At 48.2% G+C, this 24917-nt stretch overlaps 1 protein-coding gene across 1 annotated transcript in view; it reads left to right on the top strand.

The window, feature by feature from the left end:
* CAPN5 (calpain 5) overlaps positions 1–22492 on the top strand; it is a 143349-nt gene extending 120857 nt beyond the window's left edge. Inside the window, exons 6-13 of the mRNA XM_075592662.1 lie at positions 833–1026; positions 1595–1672; positions 2478–2673; positions 7864–7986; positions 9318–9514; positions 14273–14394; positions 16428–16564; positions 18020–22492. Of these exons, the coding sequence (XP_075448777.1) occupies positions 833–1026; positions 1595–1672; positions 2478–2673; positions 7864–7986; positions 9318–9514; positions 14273–14394; positions 16428–16564; positions 18020–18202 (1230 nt within the window). The 3' untranslated portion in view covers positions 18203–22492. The remainder of the gene's footprint in view (positions 1–832; positions 1027–1594; positions 1673–2477; positions 2674–7863; positions 7987–9317; positions 9515–14272; positions 14395–16427; positions 16565–18019) is intronic.
* The last annotated feature ends 2425 nt before the right edge of the window (positions 22493–24917 follow it).

Raw genomic sequence — 24917 nt, 5'->3', positions numbered from 1 at the left:
ACTGTAGGTTCATTGTGGTTTGACGTTTTTGGTCTGGTTTCACCCTATGTAGCATCCTTGGTCACACTTGCTGTATTGAATCATATATACCACATTCCTGGATGTGCAGCTGTATGATCCTGTAACGTAGAGGGTTCGATGATTGTGACTGGCTGTGGGATCTTGACATATATGTTTGTGAAGTTTGCATCGTGTGGTGTTGCACGGTTTTGTGCCATTCTCAGCGTTCATTATGAAGTTTTCTCTTTACTAACTTTCTGTCTCGGATTTGGCGTTTGCCGGAATGCAAGGTTGGGCAGTTCGGGGAACATGTCTTTTAATGTGTCCCCTGTCAGCATAAGTTGCAGATCTTTTATTATTTTCCGCAGTCCCTCCCCCCTGACACACTCACAATTGAAAGCAGGGGTGGACAATAGTTCTGCATTGCTCTGTCTCTCCCTCCCCCAGCCCGTGCGCCCCGCTCCTACGTGCATAGCGCAATAAGCGGCACAGCTCTGTCTGGTTCGCGTTAACATTAGCAAAGCAAAATACGTCCCACTGCTGCTGGTCACGGCAGTGACTGACGGGTCAGTCAGGACTGCACTACAGCACAGGCGCCAGGCACAAAATTCCAGGGGCCCGGGAGTTTTCCGTCACTGATGTACATAAATATTCCGCGCGTTAAGAAAATGACACGCTGTTTCAACAAAGCTACGTTAAAGCTGCATTCAATTTTGCATCTAATTTCGCTCCAGTGTTAGCGCAATGCTTCTTTGGCCTACCTGCTTTGAAAATAAAATGTCGTAAAGGATTGTACTGTACCTAAACAAACTCCGGTCTTTATTTTTTTTAGGCAAACTCGGCTGCTGACATGGAAGCCCGCCTGGCTTGCGGCCTTGTGAAGGGTCACGCCTACGCTGTAACAGATGTCCGTAAAGTGCGACTGGGTCACGGCTTGCTGGCCTTCTTCAAGTCGGAGAAACTCGATATGATCCGGATGCGCAACCCCTGGGGGGAGAGGGAGTGGAATGGAGCCTGGAGCGACAGGTGTGTGCGTCTGTGTATCTGGGTATCTGTGTGTCTGTGTGTCTGTGTGTCTGTGTGTCTGTGTGTATGTGTGTCTGTGTGTCTGTGTGTCTGTGTGTCTGTGTGTCTGTGTGTCTGTGTGTCTGTGTGTGCGAGACGAGAGGCGGTGGGGAGTTTGTTAACTTCTGAACATTCACAGCTGGCGAAAATCTATGAAAATATTTACAGTTGCCGGAAATCTCCAAATGCAAATACCTGACTCGCGACCAATTTTGTGAATATTTCAGAAAAAAAACGGATCAGCGCTCCTCTTTAAATTTGAGAATCATCAGCTGGCCTTTGAACCAATATTCAGCACATACACAAATGTAGAACTAATATAGGTGCACGCATCTCAAAGTGTGACTCTGACTGTGGGCCTAAATCAAAGCTACGGGCGCGTTTGTGCCTGCCTGTCTGTATGGTAAGGTATTCCCTGCCTCTGTCAGGAAAGGGTTAACCGATCCCAATTTCCTGTTGATCATCCAGATATCAATATCAGCGTGACACAAGGGAAGCTTTCATAAGTTGGCGTCTCTTCTTTCAACAGCTCTGAAGAGTGGCAGAAAGTGAGCAAGAGCGAGAGAGAGAAGCTGGGGATGACCGTAGACGATGACGGGGAGTTTTGGTGAGTCTTCTGTCGGAGGTCTCTTTCTTCATGGTGTATTTTCAGGAGCCCGAGGTGAGACCAGACCTTCTGTGCATTCTTTTCCCCAAACTTTGATCTCTGTATGGAAATTGTACAACGGCCGTCCAATAGGAAGCTGCAACTACGAACGACGTGGCTTCCTCGTGGCCCATGGGACCCATGAGATTTGTCATCCATTTTGTTTCACATGGTGGGAGTTTTAAAGCCAGTCACTGCACTGGTAAGTTTCTTGGACACTGGGGTGTCCCAGGAGCTAGAAATAATGGGATTGGGCTTCGGAGGAACCTCGGTTCCCACACTGTGAAACTAAATACAGGCATACCCCGCTTTAAGTACACTCACTTTAAGTACACTCGCGAGTAAGTACATATCGCCCAATAGGCAAACGGCAGCTCGCGCATGCGCCTGTCAGCACGTCCTGAACAGCAATACCGGCTCCCTACCTGTACCGAAGCTGTGCGCAAGCGGGGAGACTATAGAGCCTGTTACAAATGCGTTATTTACATCAGTTATGCACGTATATGACGATTGCAGTACAGTACATGCATCGATAAGTGGGAAAAGGTAGTGCTTCACTTTAAGTACATTTTCGCTTTACATACATGCTCCGGTCCCATTGCGTACGTTAATGCGGGGTATGCCTGTATATAAATAAAGGTGGGAGGTGGTGTTTAAAAGAAACAAAAAACAGGCAACGAGGATTTCTGCGTTAAACATATAAGTATGTGGTCCGCATGTTGAAGGTTTTCGGCTTTCCCGAGGTCCTCTCTCTGTTCCGTTTCAGGATGACGTTTGAAGATTTCTGCAAATGTTACACGGACCTCATCATGTGCAGACTCATCAACACCTCGTACCTGAGCCTCCACAAGACCTGGGAGGAGGCGGTGCTGCGCGGGTCCTGGACCCGGCACAACGACCCATTGCAGAACCGCTGCGGGGGCTGCGTCAATAACAAGAACACCTTCCTTCAGAACCCACAGGTGAGAGCGGCGCCGGCGGATCATCGGGTCTCCGAAAGTCAGCCCAGTCTCTGCTCTATGATTTCATTACCGCATTATCTGAACCCGGCAGTCTCACCAGGCCATACCGAATTGGCAAATGGTCTGGAGATCAGCTCCTGGAATGTAACCCCTTGGATGCGAGAGGGGTCTGTTTTTTAACATTTTCTTTTCTGCGGAACTTTGTGACATTTTGCATTTAGGTTTAAACATATTTTGGAGCTTTGTTGGTCCTGACAGCCGTAGTATATTGTTTAATAGGCAGAGGGGGCAAAAATGTTGAGTTTTTATATTTGAATTGGCATTAAGGCCCAAATGTACTAAGCAGTGTTCTGTCACTAGACGTCTTTCAGCGCTGGAAGACGTCTTGTAGACCATTCACTATCAGCGCTCCCACAAATACCAAATCCGTTTAATATTTACACACACACATACCTAGGGCCACCGACAGATTTCCCAGTGCCCAGGACTACAGTTTTGACCGGCCCCTCTGTGTCGGCGATCTTGCACGCCCCCCCCCCCCCCACTCCCCATGTATTTCTCTCCCCCATCTCACTCTCTTCCCTCACCCCTCTCTCTTTCTCTTCCTCTCTCGCCCCCTCCCCTCTCACTCAGTCCCTCCTCCCTCCCTGACCCCATACACAATTAACCCCAATACCCATACATTTCTCCCCACGATAATTACCCTCCTCAAAATACCCACACAATCCCCCCATAAAATACAATCTTACACTACCCCCCAAATACATATTTACACTACCCCCAAATACATATTTACACTACCCCCAAATACATATTTACCCTACCCCCAAATACATATTTACCCTACCCCCAAATACATATTTACACTACCCCCAAATACATATTTACACTACCCCCAAATACATATTTACACTACCCCCAAATACATATTTACACTACGCCCAAATACAGACTTACACTACCCCCAAATACATATTTACACTACCCCCAAATACAGACTTACACTACCCCCCCAATTCGGACTTACACTACACCCCCCAAATACATTTTTACACTACCCCCCCCAATACATTCTTACACTACCCCCCCAATACATTCTTACACTGCACACCCCCTAAATACATTTTTCACTTACCTTGGGGATGGTCTCTCCCCAGCTTCTGCGGCCGTCTCACTCTCCCACGCTGGGCTTCTCATGCCGGTGACTGCTGGAGGTCCAGCCTAACTTGTCCATCCGGCTGCCAGGATTCTGGTTGCCGGCGGGCTCCGGCTCTCCCACACTGCTGCCGCGGGCTTGTCTCTCTCCCACACTTGCCTGCGCATTGCTTCCCTCCCTCACTCTCCTGCGCATTGCTTCCCTCCCTCACTCTCCTGCGCATTGCTTCCCTCCCTCACTCTCCTGCGCATTGCTTCCCTCCCTCACTCTCCTGCGCATTGCTTCCCTCCCTCACTCTCCTGCGCATTGCTTCCCTCCCTCACTCTCCTGCGCATTGCTTCCCTCCCTCACTCTCCTGCGCAGGGCCTCCCTTCCCTCACTCTCCTGCGCATTGCTTCCCTCCCTCACTCTCCTGCGCATTGCTTCCCTCCCTCACTCTCCTGCGCATTGCTTCCCTCCCTCACTCTCCTGCGCAGGGCCTCCCTTCCCTCACTCTCCCGCGCAGGGCCTCCCTTCCCTCACTCCCGCGCAGGGCCTCTCTTCCCTCACTCTCCCGCGCAGGGCCTCTCTTCCCTCACTCTCCTGCGCATTGCTTCCCTCCCTCACTCTCCCGCGCAGGGCCTCTCTTCCCTCCCTCACTCTCCCGCGCAGGGCCTCTCTTCCCTCACTCTCCCGCGCAGGGCCTCTCTTCCCTCCCTCACTCTCCCGCGCAGGGCCTCTCTTCCCTCCCTCACTCTCATGCGCAGGGCCTCTCTTCCCTCACTCTCCCGCGCAGGGCCTCTCTTCCCTCCCTCACTCTCCCGCGCAGGGCCTCTCTTCCCTCACTCTCCCGCGCAGGGCCTCTCTTCCCTCACTCTCCCGCGCAGGGCCTCCGTTCCCTCACTCTCCCGCGCAGGGCCTCTCTTCCCTCCCTCACTCTCCCACGCAGGGCCTCTCTTCCCTCTCTCTCCCGCGCAGGGCCTCTCTTCCCTCACTCTTCCGCGCAGGGCCTCTCTTCCCTCACTCTCCCGCGCAGGGCCTCCGTTCCCTCACTCTCCCGCGCAGGGCCTCTCTTCCCTCTCTCTCCCGCGCAGAGCCTCTCTTCCCTCTCTCTCCCGCGCAGGGCCTCTCTTCCCTCTCTCTCCCGCGCAGGGCCTCTCTTCCCTCACTCTCCCGCGCAGGGCCTCTCTTCCCTCACTCTCCCGCGCAGGGCCTCTCTTCCCTCACTCTCCCGCGCAGGGCCTCTCTTCCCTCACTCTCCCGCGCAGGGCCTCTCTTCCCTCACTCTCCCGCGCAGGGCCTCTCTTCCCTCACTCTCCCGCGCAGGGCCTCTCTTCCTCACTCTCCCGCGCAGGGCCTCTCTTCCCTCCCTCTCTCTCCCGCGCAGGGCCTCTCTTCCCTCCCTCACTCTCCCGCGCAGGGCCTCTCTTCCCTCACTCTCCCGCGCAGGGCCTCTCTTCCTCACTCTCCCGCGCAGGGCCTCTCTTCCCTCCCTCTCTCTCCCGCGCAGGGCCTCTCTTCCCTCCCTCACTCTCCCGCGCAGGGCCTCTCTTCCCTCACTCTCCCGCGCAGGGCCTCTCTTCCCTCACTCTCCCGCGCAGGGCCTCTCTTCCCTCACTCTCTCGCGCAGGGCCTCTCTTCCCTCACTCTCCCGCGCAGGGCCTCTCTTCCCTCTCTCTCCCGCGCAGGGCCTCTGTTCCCTCACTCTCCCGCGCAGGGCCTCTCTTCCCTCACTCTCCCGCGCAGGGCCTCTTACCTCACTCTCCCGCGCAGGGCCTCTGTTCCCTCACTCTCCCGCGCAGGGCCTCTCTTCCCTCACTCTCCCGCGCAGGGCCTCTCTTCCCTCACTCTCCCACGCAGGGCCTCTCTTCCCTCACTCTCCCGCGCAGGGCCTCCCTCACTCTCCTGCGCAGGGCCTCTCTTCCCTCACTCTCCCGCGCATGGCCTCTCTTCCCTCTCTCTCCCGCGCAGGGCCTCCCTCCCTCACTCTCCCACGCAGGGCCTCTCTTCCCTCACTCTCCCGCGCAGGGCCTCTCTTCCCTCACTCTCCCGCGCAGGGCCTCTCTTCCCTCACTCTCCCGCGCAGGGCCTCTCTTCCCTCACTCTCCCGCGCATGGCCTCTCTTCCCTCTCTCTCCCGCGCAGGGCCTCTCTTCCCTCCCTCTCTCTCCCGCGCAGGGCCTCTCTTCCCTCCCTCACTCTCCCGCGCAGGGCCTCTCTTCCCTCACTCTCCCGCGCAGGGCCTCTCTTCCCTCACTCTCCCGCGCAGGGCCTCTCTTCCCTCCCTCACTCTCCCGCGCAGGGCCTCTCTTCCCTCACTCTCCCGCGCAGGGCCTCTCTTCCCTCACTCTCCCGCGCAGGGCCTCTCTTCCCTCACTCTCCCACGCAGGGCCTCTCTTCCCTCACTCTCCCGCGCAGGGCCTCCCTCCCTCACTCTCCCGCGCAGGGCCTCTCTTCCCTCACTCTCCCGCGCAGGGCCTCTCTTCCCTCACTCTCCCGCGCAGGGCCTCTCTTCCCTCACTCTCCCGCGCAGGGCCTCTCTTCCCTCACTCTCCCGCGCAGGGCCTCTCTTCCCTCTCTCTCCCGCGCAGGGCCTCTCTTCCCTCACTCTCCCGCGCAGGGCCTCTCTTCCCTCTCTCTCCCGCGCAAGGCCTCTGTTCCCTCACTCTCCCGCGCAGGGCCTCTCTTCCCTCACTCTCCCGCGCAGGGCCTCTCTTCCCTCTCTCTCCCGCGCAGGGCCTCTCTTCCCTCACTCTCCCGCGCAGGGCCTCTCTTCCCTCTCTCTCCCGCGCAGGGCCTCTCTTACCTCTCTCTCCCGCGCAGGGCCTCTCTTCCCTCTCTCTCCCGCGCAAGGCCTCTGTTCCCTCACTCTCCCGCGCAGGGCCTCTCTTCCCTCACTCTCCCGCGCAGGGCCTCTCTTACCTCTCTCTCCCGCGCAGGGCCTCCCTCCCTCACTCTCCCACGCAGGGCCTCTCTTCCCTCACTCTCCCGCGCAGGGCCTCTCTTACCTCACTCTCCCGCGCAGGGCCTCTCTTACCTCTCTCTCCCGCGCAGGGCCTCCCTCCCTCACTCTCCCACGCAGGGCCTCTCTTCCCTCACTCTCCCGCGCAGGGCCTCTCTTACCTCACTCTCCCGCGCAGGGCCTCTCTTACCTCACTCTCCCACGCAGGGCCTCTCTTCCCTCACTCTCCCGCGCAGGGCCTCTCTTACCTCTCTCTCCCGCGCAGGGCCTCCCTCCCTCACTCTCCCACGCAGGGCCTCTCTTCCCTCACTCTCCCGCGCAGGGCCTCTCTTACCTCACTCTCCCGCGCAGGGCCTCCCTCCCTCACTCTCCCACGCAGGGCCTCTCTTCCCTCACTTTCCCGCGCAGGGCCTCTCTTACCTCTCTCTCCCGCGCAGGGCCTCCCTCCCTCACTCTCCCACGCAGGGCCTCTCTTCCCTCACTCTCCCGCGCAGGGCCTCTCTTACCTCACTCTCCCGCGCAGGGCCTCTCTTACCTCACTCTCCCACGCAGGGCCTCTCTTCCCTCACTCTCCCGCGCAGGGCCTCTCTTACCTCTTTCTCCCGCGCAGGGCCTCCCTCCCTCACTCTCCCACGCAGGGCCTCTCTTCCCTCACTCTCTCGCGCAGGTGGTCTCTCTCATGACGGTGCATGCCAAAAGCAGAGCCCAGCTTCCAGTGCGCACTGATGTTAGAGAGAGGCCATGCGCGGGAGAGTGAGGGAGAGAGGCCCTGCGCAGGAGTGTGAGGGAGAGAGACAGGCCTGCAGCAGCAGTGTGGAAGAGCCGGGGTCCGTTGGCACTCGGAGGCCCGTCAGCCGGACACAGAAGTTGGGCACCTTCCAGCGATGGCCGTGTAAACCCCCCTCCGCCCCCGGATACAGGACACTTGTCCCGGCTCTCCCCCTACCAGATGCATTCCCTATATACTCTCACACACCAGATATATGCTTGGCTTTCTTATCCCTGTGATGTAGATGTCTCCCAAACGTCTGCATGCAGTAGGAGATGGTTAATACTGTGCATTAAGCACACTTCTCTTTCTTGGTCTCTGCCAGTTTGTATTTGACGTGAAGAAGCCAGAAGATGAAGTACTCGTCTGCCTCCAGCAGAAAACAAAGAGGACCACCCGGAAGGACGGGAAAGCCGAAAACCTGGCCATTGGATTCGATATTCACAGGGTGAGGCTTAGACCTTAGGGTAATCTCATTTACTAGAATGTGTTTATAAAAAGATTTGTTGCAGGTTTGTGATGCCTTTTATCGGATCAGCATTACAGGTTTGTATAGATATATATTAATCATAGTATACAGAGCTTTTGAAACCACGTAGCTTGTTTTTTTATTTTATTTTATTTAAGTGCAGTCACACTTGAGGACGTCCTAATCTGCAACGTGTCTGCTTTTCTCGACGACCAATACAGCAACTAGAATTTTAAATTAAAGATAAATAAAAACACCAAAGTAAGCACTAAGTAAGCCGCCCAACCTAGTTCAACGTTCAGTTACCACTTGAACCAAATGTAAGTGACGGTGAGGATATTTGTCATATGAGATGATTTGTGTCTTGTTTAAAATCAGACAGATAGGAGTATATTTTGGAAATATCTATAATTTTGTTGTCCTGGGTGTTTTTTTTTAACTGACCTGATCTTCATTTCCTGTCTTCTTTCCTTAATGGATCAATAATAGAACAGCAGCACTCACAAGTCCAAACGTATACTGCCGCGGGTGCACGTCGCTCCGCTGTGGGTAGGAACATCTGTAGAATACAAACAAAAAAAGGGGCTCCTTCTTCAAAGCGGCCGGAGTGCAGTTTTTTAGATTTGTTTTAGAATTTAGAGCAGGGGAACCTGGTTCAATTCCCGGTGTCGGCTCCTTGTGACCTTGGGCAAGTCACCTTATCTCCCTGGGCCTCAGGCACCAAATGCACAGATTGTAAGCTCACCTGGGCAGGGACCTGTGTCTGTAACATTCCTCTGTGCTGCGTACTGCGCGCTATACTGTCATTGTGAAGCGCTTTGCGTCCCATTGGGTGGAAAGCGCTATATGAAATAAAGTTGTTGTTTGTTGTTATATGATAAGTTTATCATTGAGGTGGGGTAAACAAGATTGACAATCTTCCTCGACCCCACATTTCACTTCTATTTAGTTTTAGACCTTCACATTGGTTTATCACATATTATCAATGTGTCACGTTTTCCTTTCACTGGGACCTTTCACATTTAGGAGAGTGTAGAGCGTCACTCATTGTTTTTTGTATCAAAATCTTCCTCGACCCAACAGATGTGTCCTGGTGCTTAGTCTCCGTATGATATTTACTAAGCAATGCTAGTCCACAAGACACCTTCCGGTGCCAGAACACCACGTTGCAGCCTATTGAAGTGCATGGACCTTGCCAGTGCCCAAGAGTTGTGTCGTGTATCCATTGCATTGCTTAGTAAATGTGGGCGTTTTTGGATTGTTCCCGTTGTCTTCCACCCCTGTTATCCCGGTGTCTGTTCTCTACCTAGGTGGAGTTGAACCGGAAGTACAGGATGCACACACTGCAGACCAAAGTGTCCAGTTCTGTCTACATCAATTCTCGAAGCGTGTTCCTGCGGAAGGAAATGAAGGAGGGTCGGTACGTCATCTTTCCCACCACTTTTGAGCCCGGGCTAACAGAGGAGTTTCTTCTCCGAGTTTTTACTGACGTGCCTGCAGATTGCTGGTAAGAAACTTTTATCCTGACGTATGTTAATCCTTTTAGTATCATCCGGTGCTGACCGTGTACACATCACATATTTGTAAAATATAGTTCAAAGGAACTATTCATCCCAAGGGCAGTACAAAGGACTCGGGGTCATCCCTTAAGGTTGAAGGAAAGGAGATGTCACCAGCAACAAAGGAAAGGGTTCTTTACAGTAAGGACAGTTACAATGGGGAATTCATTACCCATGGAGACTGTGATGGCAGATACAGTAGATCTGTTTAAAAAAAAAAGTTTGGATATGTTTTTAGAAAGGAAATATACAAATAAGTAGAAATGGGAAGGATGTTGATCCAGGGAGTAATCTGATTGCCAATATTTGGATGCAGGAAATAATTTTGTTTTCCCTTATGAGACAGCATTAGATATGTCACTGGGGTTTTTTATTTACCTTCCTTTGCATTAAAATACTGTAAGTTCGGCTATAGGATAAAGTATTTGTCGTCTACATTTAGCATAGATTCAACTTGATGGACATATGTCTTTTTTCAACCTCATCACTATGTAACTGTCACAGGCAGAGAACCCAGGCTTGGAAGAAATAATGGTCTTATTATCTATCAGTACACCTCCAAACAAATGACTGACTGTGTTGGCTCTTCTAAATACCTAGTGGATTTCATTGAAACATTTCACTGGATATTTTTTTAATGTCCTGTCAATAATGTTAAAACCAAAGTATAAAGTAGGATCAAATTACTTTATTATTTAAAAAATAAATAAATACAATTTACGAGTCCTCAAAACGAGGTTGTTTGTGATCTCCAATTTTTGGGTGTGGGGCATTTTTTTTCCACACCCCTTTGGGAGCCCTATCAACGTCTTCTGGATGTCACAAGGGCTGGCCGCTAGTGGCTCTTTTGATGTCCAGTAGATGTCATTATTTTTTTGCCGTTCCTAGGGGAGAGAGATTGCCTTTGATCTATCTCCATGAGCTTGTGAACACGATTGCATTGATAGAAGAGGACCTTTCCATCCATTCTCACCACTAGGGGGCACATCACAAGAAGTCACATGGTCGCCCGGCCAGAAGAGCCTTGGCATTAATAAAAACCCATTCTAAATGGACAGTCTACATATACAGGCATACCCCGCATTAACGTACGCAATGGGACCGGAGCATGTATGTAAAGCGAAAATGTACTTAAAGTGAAGCACTACTTTTTCCCACTTATCGATGCATGTACGGTACTGCAATCATCATATACGTGCAGAACTGATGTAAATAACACATTTGTAACAGGCTCTATAGTCTCCCCGCTTGCGCACAGCTTCGGTACAGGTAGGGAGCCGGTATTGCTGTTCGGGACGTGCTGACAGGCGCATGCGTGAGCTGCCGTTTGCCTATTGGGCGATATGCCCTTACTCGCGAGTGTACTTAAAGTGAGTGTCCTTAAAGCAGGGTATGCCTGTATCTTGCTCCTTTATCTCGTAATAGGAACTTTGGCACTGCAGGGTGAACCTGACCATGTAAACCCTGCTGGGAAACTGTTGCGTGTAATAGTTGGTTTAATTTTTTTTTTTTACTTTTAATCAGCGCAGGGGTGTGACTAACACCGTTAGGGGCCCCTGGGCACAAAATTAAGTGGACCCTCACTCCCGACTCGTAAGCCGTGACAGAGCGACATCCCACGTGACTGCAGGGACATGGATACAGTTCAGGGGAGGAAAGGAGCCGGCGCTGACGCGCTCTCTTACACTTCTTCTCTCGGTAACCCAGTCGGCTGTAAGAGAGAGCGCGCGTCAGCTCTGTCTCCTTTCTTCTCCTGAGCTGCGTCCAGGACCCTGCGCTCACGTGGGATGCCGCTCCGTCGCTGCTCTCGAGTTGGGAGGGTCCCGAATCCCTTGGGGACCCCACCGAGCTGGGGCCCCAGGACGTGCGCAAGAGCGCTAGCTACTCCACTGAATCAGCGGTTGTTTTAAAAAGTGCAAACAAGTCCAAGTTCTTTTTAGCTGTTCTTTTGTTACGATACATTTCGTGGGAAATCGGCCATCTCTCTGTCACGTGAGCAGGCGTGGGGGAAATGCAGGAATACTGTAAACGGGACGCAAGCCAAAAAAAAAAAACCCAGCAGGCATTATGTAATGCAGTGTCTGGCATTGAAAAAGAACGCCATCTGTAAATAAGTAGCGGAAAACATGAGTTATCTTCACCCTTACATCAGCAAAAAACATTCAGTTTTCTCCTGTTTTGATTAACCCCCGTGCTGCCAGCAAAGGGGTTAGTAATGTTTTTTCACATACATCTCTGATCTTATAGGCTGTACTGTACATATCGTTTTACAGGCAGCAATCCTGTCCCAAAGAGGAATAAAAGATAGAATACCCGTAAATGGGTTTGCATGTCTTCTACAAGTCCCCAAACCTGCTTCATGCATACCGTTGTCAAGTCTCTAAGTGGTTAAACTGCAGAAAGGAATTCTGGGTAGTGACATGCAAATGAGCACCATAGTAGACATGTCACTTTGAACGTCCTTGGTCCATTGATTCTCTCTGTCCTTGTGTCATGCCTAGCTGTAAAACCTGTGTACTACAGCAGGGGTCCCCAACCCCCGGGCCGGTCCGTGTCCTGTTAGGAACCGAGCCGCACAGTTGGAGGTGAGCGGTGGGCGAGCGAGCGAAGCTTCATCTGTATTTACAGCCGCTCCCCATCGCTCGCATTACCACCTGAGCTCCGCCTCCTGTCAGATCAGCGGCAGCATTAGATTCCCATAGGAGCGCGAACCCTACCGTAAACTGCGCATGCGCGGGATCTAGGATGCGCGCTCCTCATGAGAAGTCAGAGTCCGACACTTCTTTTAGCCTGCGCCTCTTTCCCGCACTGCGCACTTGTCTCAGTCACAGTTTTGGTAAGCCCACAAGCTAACCATAGCCAAAATGAAGGAAAACAAGCTCAGGGCTCCCACTGATTCTGCATGATGGTGAGTTGTATAATAATTTCATTATATATTACAATGTAATAATAATAGAAATAAAGTGCACAATAAATGTCATGCGCTTGAATCATCCCAAACCCCCCCCCCCCCCCCCCCCACCCCGGTAAGTGGAAAAATTGTCTTCCACGAAACCGGTCCCTGTTGCCGAAAAGGTTGGGGACCGCTGTACTACAGTATTCAAAAGCTAGAGGAATCCATGTAATAAAGCACATACAGTACCTTCACCTCCAGGGAGTCAGTACAGGCAATGCCAAAAAAAAGTCTGTGTATGGGAGCCTATAGCCAATGAAATATTCACACTGAATAACACTGCAATGTGAGTTTTAACCAAAGTATCTCTTTTCCTTCATGGGAGTACTGCTAAAGGAATTATTTTTAGGAAGCTAAGTGACATGCCCACACAGGGTGCTGATTTGCATGTCACTACCCAGAATCCCGGTCTGCAGAACGAACACTGCATGACGTGGAGGAAGTAGGTTAGGGAACCTGTGGAAGACATGCAGATGCCCTCTGTATTATATCATTGGTTTACATGAATTCAAGTTGGTTTGTTTTTGGTTCGCAACTAATATCTTTAGACCTGCATGGGGGGTCCTTGTAAAATGCAGATTATTTTTTTTAAGTTAGGTAAACCTGGGCGTACTTTAGAATACATGAGCGATCACAAAAACTCAAATCTCTTCTGCAGAGATGATTCCGGCTCAGTGAGTAAAGACACTGACGCTGATAATGACACTGAGTTTGAAGCCGGGGAACCTGGTTTAAATCCCAGTGTCGGCTCCTTGTGACCTTCGGCAAGTCGCGATCTCCCTGTGCCTCAGGCACCAAAAAGCTCACCTGGACTGTGTCTGCCTAAATCCTATGTGCTGTACACTATACGGTAATTGTGAAGGGCTCCAAGTCCCATCGGGAAAAAAGCGCTATATCAAATAGTTATTATTATTCTGATATATGAAGAAGAGACTTGTGAGGTCCAAAGAACGCTCATGCACCAACTACTGCTCTGAACGATTCGATATCCCCCTTAGCACCAGACGGTCCAACAACACGTTTCTCTGTCTTCACTAAAGGGGGTAAGGCAGATATCGGTCTGTCTGAAACAATGACTGCAACAGTGATCGCTCTCCTGTTAACAATATGGGTTGCACCTAACCCACCCAGCTATGGGTGTGGAGGAGCAAATGCTTCTTTAAAACTGTCACTGCCTGCATGAGCACAGATATACAATGCTGCTTTAAAAGGGCCACAGAATATACGTGACACTTGTAAAGTCTATTTGAATGTAGGGCTCCGAATCATACATACCAACATTTGACTCCACCAAGGAAGAATTGTCCAACCGATTTTGTACCTAAGGCCACTTTCACTGCTCTCCCCTCTCGCCCATGCACTGTTCTCCCATCTGCATCTCACTGCTCCCCCCCATTCCTCCCTGTGCACAACACTGATCCCCTCTCTTTCTCCCTCTGCATCTCACTGCTCCCAATCTCCTTTGCACACTACTGTCCCCTTGTGTGACCCATTGTACACACATCGTCTCCCCACTTTACCCTATTGCCCACCACATCAAGGTTCATGGGGCTCCAGATTCATATGTGGAACTCACCTGTACTAGTAGCACAGTGGTAAGTAGCTCTGCCTCTGATTAAATGGGTCCCAGGTTCAATTGCTATATTTATTTGACAACATATTAAGGCAGCAGGTGGATTGAAAGGGAGGGCAGCATCTGCTTCAAACGGTTGAAACGTTGACGTGATTTTAAGATCGTGGATCTGTTTTCTAGTGAGCTGACCTTGGACGAGCCCCCTCGAACATGCTGGACTGGAATGTGTGGTTACCCACAGCTGGTGTCCCAGGTACACGTGCTCGCTGCCACTGGGCTGAAGAAGCAGGACGCCGAAGGAGGTAACCAAATCATTGGCACTGGGTTTAGCCGCATGGGTTTTGCTACATTAATCCTTTTGGTACCAGCGGGACCTGACTGACAGCATTTGTAAGAGAGGCTGCCTGAATAAGTGTGTGCATGTGTGTGTTTAAGGGGGGCGTGATAGGGTGTATGTGTGCGTGCTTGTTAGGGTAACTGGGTGTGTGTGTGTGCACGTGTGTTGGGGTAACTGGGTGTGTGCGGCTGTTAATGTGTATGTATATGAGGGTGCATGTGTTCTGCTGGCTGTCAAATCACCAGCCTCTATATTTTATGGGCTTGTTATCTGAGCTTTCCCCATAACATGGAGCCGTCCACATATGTCACTGGACCTTTCTGGGACTTGATTGGGCCTCCGGTCACTAAGACACTGAGCTGAGATGAGCAGGGATGGATGGAACATAAAGGATGGTGGCCTGACTCCCCATAGGGATTAATGTGACAACGTGTGTAGGAGAAAATACAGGCTTTCAGGACTAGTGGCTGCTTTCTTTAGACGTTTATTTTTCTAAGATGATCTATTTCTCTTTTATTGTCTTACACGGTACATTTCCTACTTTGTATGTTAGAAATGATGCTCACGTTTCTCAGGTAGCAGGAAGAAGCTTCTTGTTCTCGGTGCCATATATAGCAGGGATTACTAGTGACACAATGCACAAGTGCTGTGGAAAAGGGAGTTCCCACCACACATTGATTCCAAAGAAAGGAATCCAGTCAAGGTCATCTCTGTGGCGAATGTTGAACAGTATATTTAGTTTTATATATACAAATAACAATATACTGAGTCCCTTTGACCTTTTCTCTGATCTTGCTTTTTAATAGATTCAGGCTTTTTTGTGTGCATCGTATGCAAGGCAGGTCGGTTTTGTTGGTCGGACATACGTTGTACGTGAGCTTTTAAAATAACTTTGTGTTTTTGAAAGTTGATCTTTTGCAAATTATAATGCACGTGTATACAGTGGCGAAAGTGTGACTGGTGGCTATGGATGACCACTGCATTGTTTTATATTTACATTCCAGGAGTAGTCCTACTTATTGAGTTACAAACGTATGGTTCTGCTTTCCATTTTTCATCAACCCCCCAACTAAAAGATTTATTTTAAAAAGATTCCCAGTCATCTCAAAAATAAGGTCCAAAGGGATTTCATCAATTGTGTAACAGGTTGAGAATTTTTTTAGATCATGAAGTCACTTCAACCATTAGACCAGAGTTTTTCAACAGGGCTTTCTAGGAACCCATGGGTTCCCCGGGCCACCCTAAAGGGTTCCCTGCAATTTTCAGGTCATTTGAAAATTGTACCAAATACAGAAGAATTTACAATGCATCTGATATCTGTGTGCAGTTTAATGCTCCTGTGACACGTAGGCCAATAGGAAGCTGCAAGGGATGATGTCACAGCATTCTATTGGCCCTCAGGCTACCCCACCCAGCTGGGGCTTCTATCGGCTGCACGTACAGAGATAAGTATCTCGGGAAGCAGGGGGTCCCCGGAGCTGAAATTAACACGGTTCAGCTCCGGAGACCCCCTGCTCCTAGGGAAACACGTGTTAAAGCTTTAATACCGAGATTTTAACACAGGAATGCATCTCCTGGCCGGGTCTGTTACCTAGAACAGGAGGCACACATCTTGGTAGGGCTCTGGAACATTCAGGGTTAAGCCCGGGGAACCCAGTGATAAATCAGTGGGCTCAGGATTTTATACCAGCCTCAGCCATACCCCTTATATGAGCTCACTGGACTATTCCAGAGACTGATAGAACCGTCTAGCCTTTTCTGGGAGCTTCCGACCCTGCTAATGGAAGCACAACTCTATTACCACCTCTTGGTGTTAACCAATAAAAGCTTTCTAAGCCATTCACTTCCTAAGCCACTGATGGGGCCACCTGTGCAGAAGCAGGGGACATCCTTAATATCTGACCTGTTGGTGGCTCTTTATGATTGGAGTTGGCCACCGCTGCTTTATGTCATTCACCCATGGTTAGTGGTAACCGCGTCCTTCTACCTCTTTCTCAGGAGCAGACCCGTATGTGATCATAAGCTGTGAAGGAAAGAACGTGCGGTCACCGGCGATCAAAGACACTCTGGATCCCAAGTTCGACGTCAAAGGCCTGTTCTATCGCAAGAAGCCTGGAGAGTCCATCGTTGTCCAGGTACACGCTGCTGATAACTGTTTGTTATTTGCACATTTAAAACCATTACCTGCCGTTATTGTTTTTACCTTGATACCTTCTCACAACCACTTTCTTTGCTATGTTCAGTTGTAGCTGGTAAGTTGTAATCATTACTATCCAAACTTCACTTTATTAGTAGATCGTCCGGAAGAGCAAATTGTGCCATATTTCCTAAATAATACTAAGACACCTTACATTATTTATTTATTATTTATAAAAATGTTTTACCAGGAAGTAATACATAGAGTTACCTCTCGTTTTCAAGTATGTCCTGGGCACAGAGTTATAATGACAAATACATGGTTACAAATACATAGTTACATTAAATGAGCAGGGTTATACATTATTTACAAGACATTGCATGCACAGTTAGATATATATATATGTGTTATAGGCGTATGTAACAGTTACAGACCAGATTAAAATGTGAGACAGCTTTAGTTTTGAAAGAACTTAGACTGGTGGCTGTGAGAGTCTCCGGTAGATTGTTCCAGTTGAGGGGTGCATGGTAAGAGGAGGAGCGGTCGGGTTCTTTGCTGAACCTTGGGACCATGAACAGTCTTTTGGAGTCAGATCTCAGATCTCAGATGATAAGTGCTGCATGTGGTAGGGGTGAGGAGCTTTTTCAGAAAGACAAGTGAAATAGCGTCCCATAAAGTTTCATCCAGCCGTGGAAGGTGTTTCTTGCTGTAGCACCATTTAGTTAAATCTGGCCAATCGTCTTTAACCTCACAGTCGGGGTTTACACCATCTTCGGTAGTAAAAGATCTGATAAAACGTTCAATGGTGGCAAAATCATATTTGCAACTCCACTCCTGGCAGATCCTGTACAACTATTCCCACTTCTATTTAAAATACTGACGCAGAGTCAGGCGACGTTCTTGACTCCGAGTCGAGATGGAAAAGCAGGAATATTCACAACTCATATTTCCAGCCAAATGAAAGCAAAGGTACTATCTTTGATCCTTGGTTTAAAACCAAAAAAAAACATGTCGTTAATGTCAGTCTTTATAAAACCTTAATACGTTACCACATATCAAACCTGGATCAATGTAAATATTAATCTAATATACCACCTAATTAGAATTTTTTTATCTAATATACCACCTAATTAGAATTTTTTTATTTATTTTTTTCAACCAAAGATATTGTTTCTCTCATTTCTAATGTTACATTTAATGAAGTTAAAACACAATGCAAATTATTTTTTGGCGTTTTTTTTGTTGTCCCAAAATAAGAAAGACGGGGTTGCACCTGGTAATTTTTGTGGGCATGGAGATAATGCAAAAATAGCACAAGGTTGACAGCAAGGGGGAAAAAAGATGAAAAGTAATGGTATTTTGTATATGTAGTGCTTCTCTTTACAATACACTAGTTTTTAGCACCAGCTAGTCTGTTATTTATGCTACATCTTACATGTGACACTTATTGCAGGTGTGGAATCACAATGTGATAAAGGATGAGTTCATGGGTCAGGTCACCCTTGCTGGTGACCCCAGCAACCTTCAGGCTCAGCACAACCTTCAGCTCCAAGACAAGAGTAACAAGAAGTCCACAGAGCGCTCAGGAACCATCCATCTGGTACTTGTCAGCAGCAGCACCCTCACCGGCATCTAACCGCTCGTGGGATCGGCCAGTGCCATATTTACTGCGCAATGCGTGCGGACAGGAGCCAACCAATCAGTCTGTGTTTTCAGTGCTAACCAGGTGCCTTCGGAAAACCAATGAGTCTGTTTTTCAGATAGGCCTAATTTTTCAGCCAGTTCTAAGACGTTGCTGGATCTGTATATCACAAGTGTAATCATGTGTATTTTTTTTTGCTCGTATACAAAGGAAGATGCATGCAGTCGGTGACTTACTGTATGTTGATCCTGCCCAAAAATACAAAAATATGGGGAGAATTCATCAATATCTTTAGTTAGAATGTGTATGCCCAAAGAGACTAGGACTCCTTCCCACTTCTTGCAGACTAACGTCCGATGAACAGATTTCAGGAACGTTGGAACCTCAATTATTACCAGGTTCCTCACAAAAGTGCAGTATTGATAAGCAAGTGTGATTTGGCAAGGTAAGAGAAGGGTGGCCCCTATATAGGAGTTGATAAGGAAGATGATCCACGTACTCGGACTTTGCAATAAGAAATGAGCGCCCTCACCTGGATAGAGACTGCGTGGCAGCCGAAACGTTGGTTTCTTAGCTGTAATAAATTTCTTATTGCAAAGTCCAAGTGCCTGGATCATCTTCCTTATGTGCATTTATCGGATTTGCGGGACATTCCCCGAGTCCGTGAGCACCGGCAGCTGATTTATGTCTTGCAACAGTAAGACGTGTGCCAGTTATATCTCTGTGGATTGCCCTATACTGTATAGGAGTTGAACAGTTAACCAACTTAAAACCCTCAACCCAGAAACGGGCTACTAATTTAATGGAAATTGAAAGATCCTTTGCATTATCCCTCTAATACATACAGATTTATTTACTGAAGAGGGATAATACATTGTTATTCCCTTGGCTAGCTGTTACCGATTCATAATGGTTATTATTCTGTAATAAATAAACCCCACTTGTTTTGGCCAGGTCTTTGTGGGAGATAACAGCCGCTATCCCAAAATCGCCTCTTCTAAATCCCGCACAGCTTGCACAGTTCAGTCCGTGCCAGAAAGAAGTCTCTCTGCACTGATCCTACCTAAGGACACTGATGAATTCCACCTTGTGTTCCCTACATGTGTATGGTCTAACCCCTCCAGTGCCAGAGCTGTCCATGACAGAGCCCCCTGGCACTCGCGGGGAGACGTTTGTAGGTGTTGCTGTACACTCCGTTAATCATATGTTAATGTGTAAATATCTTAACTACATAGAGGAATGCCATGCATATTGTAATAGGTTAATAAGCAGCATGTCCATCAAATCCGCAGTCCATTCTTTCGTGGAAACGGGAATTTAGAAGAAAAATGATTATATAGGGCTTGAGTCTTTATTTTATTGAATGCTGAGGAGATTTGACAACCTGATATCCCTCCCCTGTTCCTTCAGTAATAGTTTTTTTTAATTTATTATTCAGTTATATTCTACAATAGACAAAGAAGCCCCAATGTTACATCACATCTGACAAATGATTGTTCATTACTATCTGTTCTGTCTGTTTGTTCTTCTCCTAAATATGGGTCATTTAGTGCAATCCTTTAGCCAAAACATTTCAAGCCTGCAGCCTCGTTAAGGTGTGACCCCCTCAGCAGGTCAATAGTATATTTCTTCCACTGCATAGAGAGAAGAGGAAATACAACACTATAGCTAGCATGATGGGGTGTGTGACATGTATAGGGTGTCCAAAGGGTAACAAATAAGAAGCACGTTGTGCTGTGTGTGTAGCCACAGTGCACTTAAAACTGATTCAAAAACAGATGTGCCCTAATAAATATAGTGGCAAAAACATAGTAATGTTTCCCTTGCTTGTTGCCCAACACGAAAGGTTATCTCCACCTCTCTGCTGTGGGAAGAGACCTCTTAATAAAATACTACATTCACATGTGTACAAGGACCTGCTGATTAAATAGAAGAGGGGTGGGGGAGCTTAAAAAAAAGGGGTCACAAGCCTCCCAAAGTTGTTTCCAGTTTATATTTAGACACACACAGTCTTGGCCAGCTCCAAACCAAAACCCACTGCAAAACTGGGTTCTGAGCTTGGTAGGACTGTGTGTCATCACCTTTCCTGGCTGCCTGGTAAAATGTGCCTATTGGTTGAGGAAACGTGGTTTCCCTGTCAGGGTAATTTGTAGCGATGGGTGTATTTGTTGCTTGTGCCAGAAAGGGTGTAAATACAATTCTTTGTGCCAACGTTAAAGAAAGAATGGGATATTAGGAGGGCTAACTTGCTGGGGGGTTGGCTGCCCGTGGCATGCTAAATATTGATGGTTTACCTAAAATGTAGTTATCTTCCCACTTGGCCACTTAGATGGGTCAGCAGATCAGAATTACTGGGGGTAAGCAGAAAGATAGAAAAGGTGAATACTTTGCTGAAACTACAGGTCTGAAGATCCGGAGCGAACTAAAATAAGTGGTGGTTTAGCATTCAGGAATGCCACGGAAATTAAAATTACCTTTTAGTTAAAAAAAATTAAAATAACAACAACTTAGGGTCTCATTAAGAAATGTGTGACGACCCTTATAAATGGTTTACGCGCATCACCTTAAGTGGCCAATAACAATCAGGGCTGTCGTGCTCTAGTACAGGGGGGCGCAAACTGGGGGGCGCAAGATTTTCTGGGGGGGGTGGGGGCGCATGCGGTTGCAAATTAAATGCCGGGTGAGGCCTCTGTAACTTCTCTTACCTGCCCTCAGCCGGCTCTTCGGCAACGCTGCGTCAAATGACGTGGTGGGGGTCATGTGACGGTACATGACCCGCTGCGTCATTTGAGGCCGGGTCCTAGGAGAGGGGGGCGCGAGCGCTTGGGCTGTCAGGCAGGGGGGCGCAGCTCATAAACTTTGCGCACCCCTGCTCTAGTAAACAGATCCCCAATGTGTCATATTTTCTTTTTTACCGGGGTTTATTAGAGCAGCTGTACAGCCAAGCCGTGGATAAGGCAGCGCCATTTGTGTTGGCTTTTACGTATCTCTGGGGTGATCTGGTTGCTGGCTCTAACCAGACCCAATAAGGATATAATGGTAAACACAAAATCAGACATACCCGCAGACTTAATGTTAAGCTTTTCTGTCTCACTCTTACCCCCCTGTCCCCCACTCCCTCTCCCCCTCCCCCCCACCGCTGTCACTGTCCGTTGTCCCATTTACTCAATCCCCCTCACTCAATCCCCCACGTCTCACTCATTCCCTCTTCCCCGCCTGGCCACACACACACAATCCCCCCCCCCGATACAATTCCCCCCACAATAATTACCCACACAATACCCCCCAAAATACATATAACACTACTCCCACCACCAGCGCAAGAGAGATGCGCACAGCGTGGGAGAGAGAGGGAGGCCCGTAGCAGCTGGGGAGAGCCGGGGTCCGGCGGCAACCAGAGGCAGAAGTTGGGCCCGACCTCTGACCAGGCCCAACTTCCAGCGCCAGCCGGCTGGACCCCCTGTATCCACCAGGTCCCGGACACTTGTCCCGGCTGTCCTTCACCTCCCTCTCCCCCCTCCCCCCTCCCTTCAGCGGCCCTGCGTGGCTCCTAGTTCTCCCCTTTGGACTGGATTTCAGGAATAGCCAAAGCATCTGCACTCTGGTGAATTAACCTAATTTGCATATAAATAGGCCAGGAATTAATTGGCCTATAAACCTGTCCTGGATCGGGGTCTTGAGGGGAAGCTCAGTCCAGTCAGTGCATAAATGCATCTGATCACTTATTGGAGGAATGTTTCCCCTTGTTCGTTTAAATCGATCGCACATGTTGCATTATTTTATTCTGTGAGAATGCTACAGAGACACGTGTCCAGAATGACTGAGGTCCGCGGCTAAGATAAGTAAAGAAAACCGTTGTGTGTGTAAAAGCGGAGAAAGCCATACTGGTGAAATCCTTTATTTTCACCGCCTAATAGGGTCCAAAATGCCAAATATCTTTTTAATATCCTCTTAAGTTCATTATGCCTTAACTTCATGTTTTAATTGTACTGTTTTAGAAAATTATAATCAGTTCTTATTTGTATAATTTGATTTTATTCTGTTTTTACTGTTGTCATTGCATCATTTAAAACATGTTTTTCAATTTAGGATTATGGAAGTAAAACTTTTTTTAAAGAATTTTTTGGAGAATTTAGTTAACTTTTATATTTTGGTGATGGTACATTTTGTAATTTCTGGGTTTTTTTCGTTTACATTTTTGTATGTTTAATGACAAATGAACACTTTCTAATCATCATAATTTGTTCAGGAGAAACCTTTATATTAAACGTCTCTCTCCATTAATGTGTCTTTTTTATTTACCGAGAATGTATTTACACTATTTCCAGAAAAAACATTGAAAGGACCCTCACAAATATTCAGTGTTTTGGTATAAATCTCACAATACGCTTTCATAATGCTATTTACAAAAAGACAAATTGAAATGGTCCTTATTGTACATTTCTCTTCCTAGTCACATATTTCACTTTAAAAGCCATTCCAGAGAAATATGGATATACCATATTTTTTCCGGGATATACTAAATGGCTGCTGTTGTGAACCCCCTTTAAAAAGTCTTTCACCTCATGCCAGATCACTGTAGCATTATAACATAATTTAGGTGAGATTTCTCAATGCGGCCCTACTAGAGAGTGTGCAAACATTTTGCCAAAGTGCGCAAAATTGGCCAGTTTTTCATAGCAAAGAAATGTGCACACTTTTCAAAGTCCGCAAACAGTCTTTCTAAATCTGGCCAGGCCTTAACCTGTTGGTGTGCACGGGCACACGCAGAACAGCCTGCGAGGGAAGGGCCACGGACCGAAGCATCCTCCTCCACAGCAAACCATGCAGGGAGGATGGATGCAGAAGGGCCTGTAGATTTTCTATTTGAAGACGGAGTAGGTGGAGTGAGAGATTGAGGCAGAGAAGTGTGTGTGTGTGTGTGTGTGTGTGTGTGTGTGTGCGCGCGTGTGTGCGCGTGTGCGCGCGCAGCACAAGCAGGATAGGGAGTGACAATGATGGTGGGAGTAGTAGTAGAGGAGGTAATGATGTGATCCTTGGTGCTAGAATAACTTAGTGGTGGTGTTGGTGGAAGGAGGAGTGAAGAAGGTAGTGGTGGTCATACTGTAATAATAGTGCACCACTCTGTGAGCAGATGGCAGCCATGGCCACCGCAACTGTTCTTGGCAGTACACCAAGAAGCAAAATTTACTTTCCTATATACAATACTCGTTTTTAAATGAAAAAAACAAACCCACCAACACACTCATTGTCCGCGTCAAAGCACACACTGTTCGGTAATAGAACTCAATGCTATCATCATCATCATCAAAAGTGCATGGTCCTGATAATGGCACTGGGGGGGTCGGGGGGGAGGAGGAGAGGCAATAAAATCTTAGCCTAAGAACAGCTGCATAAAACTGTTGATGGAGGAGTATGATGATGAATATGTTGGTGGCTGATGCAGCAGAGAGCTAAAGTAGGGGGTACAGCAGGATAGCTTCTGGAATGCTGCTTAGGCCACAACAGCAATGTCTAGGCATTTAAGTCAGGGTAGCCACTCGCCCTGATACTTAAAGTACTCAAAGATCAAGAGTTTGATTTATTGTTTTTATAGTATACAGGGTTTGGATGAGGCAGCAGTCACCTGTTTTTGTGCCGTGTCACTGTGAGACAGGGAAAAGTGGGAGCACATCTGACTACTTGTGCATCTCTGCACTTATAGGGCACATAAACCATCATCATAGGTCTACATGGCAAAGAAGTGAGAAGGACACAAGCAGTGGCATGGTTGTGATGAGGGATGGCACAATTCCTGGTAGTCAATCAGGTGATTCAGAGGGTTTTAGTGGTGGTGAAGGTCCTCGTCATTATGAAGATGTACTTAGTAGTAACAATAGTGAGGAGGCGGCTGTGGGTGCTACACCAGCACACGCTGCTACTAGCAGTAGGCAGCATAGGCATGAGGGCACAAGAGACACTGTGCCATGGTTAGACAAATACATAGTAGACCAGTGATGTCTGGTCCAACACAACAGCTGACTGTCTGCAAAGCTTTTGAGGGCAGACATACCATCACTCACACAGTAAGGCCTTTTTTTCTTAGCAAATTGGCTAAAAAGCTTGCAGTTGATACAGTATGTTGCCCTTAAGCTTCATCAAGGGCAAAGGCTTTAGGGACCTTCTAAAATATGCGGAGTCTCACTGGAAAATACCCAGAAGGGCATATTTTTCCACCGCGGCTGTCCCACACCTGTAATGAGGTTGTTGAAGTAGTGGCCAAGGCTCTTCATAGTTTACACAGTAATAGGGTGCACCAAACAATAGATTAGGGGACATGGAAGAGGGGACTGCATGACATGGCAGTAGTCATCCTCAGATTGCTTAGTAGTCAGCAGCAGCTGCACTTATAGGAGGCATTCTACCGTACTGTATGTAGGCTGGGTTCTGAGCAGACAGCCAATAAAGCTAATATTCATGTAAAATTAAATGGGATTATTGAGCGTTTGCTTTCTTCGAGGGACCTGGAGGTTGAGCTAGTGGCAGGAGATAATGGAACTAACCTTGTGACAGCATTATGTCAGGGCCACCTAATTCACATTCCCTGCTTTGCCCATGTACTCCACTTGATATTTATCCATTTCTTAGAGCAGTGTAACAAAAAGCAGGAAATATTGTCAGCATCTAAAAAAAATGTGTGCCCACTTTGTGCTCCTACACAGCTTGTAAT

The sequence above is a fragment of the Ascaphus truei genome, chromosome 3, assembly GCF_040206685.1.
Source record: "Ascaphus truei isolate aAscTru1 chromosome 3, aAscTru1.hap1, whole genome shotgun sequence".
Lineage (NCBI taxonomy): Eukaryota > Metazoa > Chordata > Amphibia > Anura > Ascaphidae > Ascaphus > Ascaphus truei.
The sequence above is the reverse complement of the archived record's forward strand: the minus strand, read 5'-3'. Positions and strand labels throughout refer to the sequence as shown.